General features: G+C 58.9%; 1 protein-coding gene across 4 annotated transcripts in view; it reads left to right on the top strand.

Annotated features, from left to right (window-relative positions):
• Positions 1–111: 111 nt before the first annotated feature.
• The window catches only part of GGT5 (gamma-glutamyltransferase 5), a 45,381-nt gene continuing 40,457 nt past the window's right edge, over positions 112–5,035 (top strand). For 2 of the 4 annotated variants that reach the window (XM_027044108.2, XM_015077587.3), the window contains exon 1: positions 121–3,229. In XM_027044108.2, the coding sequence (XP_026899909.1) occupies positions 3,057–3,229 (173 nt within the window). In that variant the 5' untranslated portion in view covers positions 121–3,056. Of the gene's footprint in view, positions 3,230–5,035 lie in introns of all 4 variants that reach the window. The other 2 variants (XM_053205922.1, XM_027044107.2) reach the window with 2 other exon arrangements.

Here is a 5,035-nt window from a genome sequence, read left to right as displayed (position 1 = left end):
GACCTCAGCATCCTGTGTGTGTGAAATGGAGCTGTCAGGTGGGGAAGGGTGAAGAGGTGGGATTCAGAGGTCTTTACCCCTCAGGTGCTGGAGCTAGCCTCAGAATTTTCATGAGAGCCCAGTGGGAGGGTGGGTGAGGGGCGGGGCAGACCCATACCAAACATTATCCTTCGGTACCTTGAGCCTCAGGGGCCAGGTCGCCGCTTTTCTGGCCCGGACAGTGGCACTTCCCAGCATTAACCACCAGGGGGTGTCACAGCCCCGGAGTTTACTCGGCCAGAGTGCACCCAGCAGAAAAAGCTTGTCAACTCTGCTACCTCTTCAGCCTGGTGGGTGCCCCCGCTCACACTGTGGAGGACACATGGAAGTGAACCTGAGGTCTGAAGAGTGGGATTGGGCAAGAGGCTGGAGCAAAACTTCTTAGTCAGAGTCAGGTTCCGGGGGATTTTCCAAGCACAAACCTAGAATAGAATGAAATTCAAGCTGTGATCAGCTCCAGAAGGAGGCCCAGTTCTCAGGGAACAGTGAGCTGGAAAAGGTCCCCAGATCCTGAGGGTCAGAGCTGGACTGGCGGGCAGCCAGAGAATGCAGCCCAGGAGCGGGGCCTGGAGGGGCAGTGGGGCACAGCACCCTGCCCCCTCCACCACAGGCCAGCCCCTCCTGCCCTCCCTTGGGGTCTGCTAACTTGTCTCCTACACTCGGTTGTGATGCCTGATGTGAGGAGCTGTGAAAGGCTAGAGGGGGTGAGCAGGGGAGGGGGTGTCACAACCTTATGGCCAGATGTCCCCCTGACCAGTGAACATGAGTGGGAACCCCTGAGACCAGGGGCACAGAGGCCAGGGGAGACCAGGTCTGGGCTCTCCTTCACAAGGCAGGAAAACCCAGTGTTTCCAAAGTGCTCACAAGGAAATGGGGTTTATATCTGCAGCCTGGGCCCTGAGCCCCAGAGGGTAGTACTGCTGGGGTCCCCCGGAGACAGGATGGAGGCTGGGCTGCTGGGGTGTGCAAACCTCCTCAGCCTTCATTTTGGTGCCAGAGGAAAGGCCATAGCCCCGTTTGCAAAAGAGAAGACTGAAGCCTGAGGGGCTGGTCTTGTTCCTGCTGGAGGTGAAGCTCCTTGGGCTCCCACATGTGGGCAGAGTGCATCCAGTTCCCCAGACCCCACGGGCTCAGCTGAAGCCTCCCTCAGGTGCTGAGGGACTTGCTTTCCTCTCTCTTTCCTTCCCATCATCTCCTACCCCTCCCCTCCGGACATGGATACTCAGGACCCTTCTCAGCTAAGCCTCCCCAGCCGCATCTCTAGCCAGACCTACCTTGATGCTCCTTCCTTTCCTGGGCCTTTGTTCCTCCAGCCCTCGCACCCTGGCCTCAGCCTGACCAGGATGGCTGGGAAGAGGAGGGGGGATGTCCCACTCCTGATGCCTCAGACCTGCTGTCTCTGCCGCCCCTGCCTCCTAGCGGGTGGGCTGGCACTAGCCCAGGAATGCACTTTGTTTCCTGGTTGAGCAATGTCACTGTGCTGTGGGGGATAGTGGGGGCAGGAAAAGGCGCTCACAGCCCTCCCCATCCCACAAGGCAGCTGTGGGAACGGGCCTACTAGAGAGACTGTCCAGGCTGACCAGAAGCTTGGGACAGAGCCCAGCAGTCTGTGTCGCTGAATGGGCATGGTTTCTCTGCTATACCAGGAAGTGTAGAGAGGCCTGGGGAGGGCAGTGCTCAGCTGGGAAGGAAGACAGAGGACATACGGGGTGGGGGGTCATGGGGGCTTTGTGAGTGGGAGTCCAGCCTGTGGCCCCTGCACCCTGTGCCCCTGTGAGCCTGGTCAAGAGGGGACTCAAAGGGTCCCCTCTCCCCCAGCAGCCTCCCTGTTGGACACCCTGAGGTCTGGGCAAGGGAGGGCCTAGGCCAGTGTCCCCAGGAGAGGAGGCACTGTCACCACAGACACAGGGAAGCAGACACATTGCCAGGGAAGGGCAGAGAGGCAGATGGGAGGGCAGCCTTACTCTCTGGAGGCCCATGGTGGCATTTCTAGGACAGCGGGCCCCAGGGGTAGTGGGGTGCCAAGGGCTGGATGCAGGCCCTGTCTGCATTCCTCACATAGATGTCTTGTAGTCCTGGGTGTTTGATGCAGATTGGGAAGCTGAACCCCTTCCTAGCACCCTTGTTCCCTGGCTAGGCTGTGGCTGAGCTGGGACTTGAACCTGGGTCCTGAGTGACATCGCCTTAGGTCCTCCCTCCCTCTGTCTCTGGCCCCCTTTAGCCCTACCTCTGTGTCCCAAACATCTCCACTGTCCTCTGACTCTGAGGATACTAGGGCAAGCTGTTGCTGGGCAGGGTCACACCAAGAAGGCAGGAGTCGGGGTGCCACTCTGGCCCCCTTGTCTCTCTGAGCCTGATCCAGGGGAGGGGACTGGGCAGGCAGGCCTGAACCCTGCTGTCCTGGCTTTGCTGGGAACTGGAGAATGGCCGTGGGGGCTCTGAGCATCCTGCACCCCAGCTGTCTTGTGGGCAGTAGGCGCCAAGTCCTCAAGCACGTGGGTTGGGATAGCCCTGGGGAGGAGGGGTGTTTGTATCATCAAGGCTTGCAGGGGGCAGGCTGCGGGAATGAGGGAGTTAACGGCGGTTGCTTTCTCCTTTCTGGAAGGAAAACTCCCCACAAACGCCCTGGTCCCTGGCCTCCCGCCAGGGCCAAGAACAGGGACTGAAAACTGGAAGTTCAGGCGTGTGGCCAGCTCTGCCTCTCATAGCAAGCATTAGAGTCGGGCAGCAGCCCTGCCATCGCCAGCTGTCCGTCCATACACCCACCTGTCCTCTGGGTGCCTCTGTTTGTTGGTAAACCTGTCTGTCCACCGTCTGTAATCCCGTCTCTGTCTAACCTTCTCTTACTATCTTTTGTCCAGCTATCTGGACTGTCAATCCATTTGTTTGTCTGTCTCTGGCCTCCATCTATTTGTTCATCTGTCCAATCACTTGTGAGTCTATCTGCCCATCTTGTTCATTCATCCACCCATCTGTCTGTCTACCTGCCTTCTCTCTCCACCCTGGACCTCAGAGCCATGGCCCAGGGACGCAGGGCCACGGTCAGCATGGTCCTTCTGGGATTGGGGCTGGCCCTAGCCATCATCGTGCCCGCCGTGGTCCTCTCTCGCCACCATGCCCACTGCGGCTCCCAGGCCTTTGCCCACGCTGCGGTCGCCGCTGACTCCAAGGTCTGCTCGGAGATTGGACGGTGAGTAAGAGGTGGGTGGGAGCTGGGTGGCTCTCAGTGGCTGGCTCCTCCTGGACACTTTGTGACCCGTGGTGAGAGTGTGGAGAAGGTGCATGTGTGTGTGCACTGGTGGTGGGGGTCACGTGAGTTTGGAGTCCAGCAAGGAGGCAGCCCCAGGACCCTTGCATAGAGCAGGAGAATAGTGTGCGCAGAGGACAGAAGGGGGCTTGGGGATATTGACAGAGGTGGTGTGTGAGTCTATTCTAGCTCCAGGCCTCGGGAAGCCCCGAGAGGGGACTGCCACAGTGTCCCTGGTCTGGCCCGTGCTGACCCTGATGACTGGCACTGGCCCTTCAGAGAAGCCACACAATTGTCTAAGGCTGGGGTTTTCTTCCAGAAGTATGGGTGAGTCCTGGCTTGCCAGGGTGCACTCAGTGCTGCCCGGGGCCAGTCTCTCACCCTGACCCAGGATCTAGGAAATCTGCCCTTGCTAGCACCATGTCCCCCACAGCCTCCCCTTCTGATGTCAGGGCCTGGGCCCAGCCAGTGACTGTTTGATGTCTGGGGCCGGGGCAAGGTGGGTGGTGGAGAGGGGGCCTGCATTTCCTATTCTTTTCCAGGAAGCCTAGCCCATGAGAGGCTTCCACTGCCCACCGGAGCGGAACATAGCAGGACGCCCCTCCTGGCCCTTGGCCCCCAGCCCGGGCCTGTAAGAAAGAAGCCTGAGAAATCATTCCCTCCCTGCTGGCCGGGTCTGCTTCCCGGAATATCTGCCTCATGGATCACTGTCAGGATCAGAAATGCATTATAAACCGAGGGGACAGTCCCAGCACAAGGGGGAGCATGGCCGAGTCCTGGCCCAGCCACTGCTGGGCAGGTGGTGTTCTGGGCTGTCTTTGTTCTGGCTTCACCTTTCCTGTATGCTTTATCCTTCTGTTGCATTAATTTGCCTTTTCCTTCCTTCCTTCCTTCTTTTGTCTGTCTGTCTGTGCATCTGTTCATCTGTCTCTGGTCCTCTGACCTGGTCCTCTGGGCTCTTCTCAGGGCTTTCTGTCTCCTCCTTCAGGGCTCCTTCTATGATGACAGTGGCTGAAGGTGGCAGCTCAGTGACAAGTGGGGGACAGGCTGATTGGTCTCCCCAGGGGCCTTCCAGGTGATGAGAGGGGAGTGAACCTCCCCTCCCCCATGCTCTGGAGAACATACAGAGGTGTTGTGCCCACCTGAACCATAGCTGTAGCTGCAAACCAGGCAGGGGCTTCAGGCCCCAGAGACCAGTGCTGGGGACATGGTCCCCAGGAGTGAGAGCCGCTGCCACATTTCTTTGAGGGGGTTTGGGCCCACTGTGTCTCCCCTTGGAGAGGTTCTTGATTTGTGGTTCTCTATGGAATGTCCTGCTGTGCATGTGTGAGGGTCTGTGGTTGGGGTCTCTGCTCTTGAGCCCAAGATCTTCCCTGCAAGTCTCCTTGGTGAGGAGGGCGGATGTGGTTTCTCCCCGGTGTTTTGTGTACTTGTCAAACAGCACTCTCAACTTCCTGTTCTTGTTTTAAGAAGCCAGGAGTGGGAGGGAGCCTGGAGCTGGCCCCAGCTGCTGTGGAACAGGGGGTCAAGAGACCCTGGCTGGGCTGGGGTCCTCCTGGCCAAGATTCCCCTTTGAGGGCTCCTGGCCATGTTGCTGCAGGCTCTGAAGGGAGCTGCCTGCCTGAAGCCCACTCCTTCCTCCCTGCTGTCTCCAGCTTCCCTACCGCCATCTCCTTTTAGCATCAGGCCTCCCAGACCCGAACTCCTCCTAGCCTACCGTACCAGGTCTGTTCCTTTGGGGCCATGATT

This window comes from Acinonyx jubatus, chromosome D3 (assembly GCF_027475565.1).
Source record: "Acinonyx jubatus isolate Ajub_Pintada_27869175 chromosome D3, VMU_Ajub_asm_v1.0, whole genome shotgun sequence".
In the NCBI taxonomy this organism is placed as follows: Eukaryota; Metazoa; Chordata; class Mammalia; order Carnivora; family Felidae; genus Acinonyx; species Acinonyx jubatus.
The sequence above is the reverse complement of the archived record's forward strand: the minus strand, read 5'-3'. Positions and strand labels throughout refer to the sequence as shown.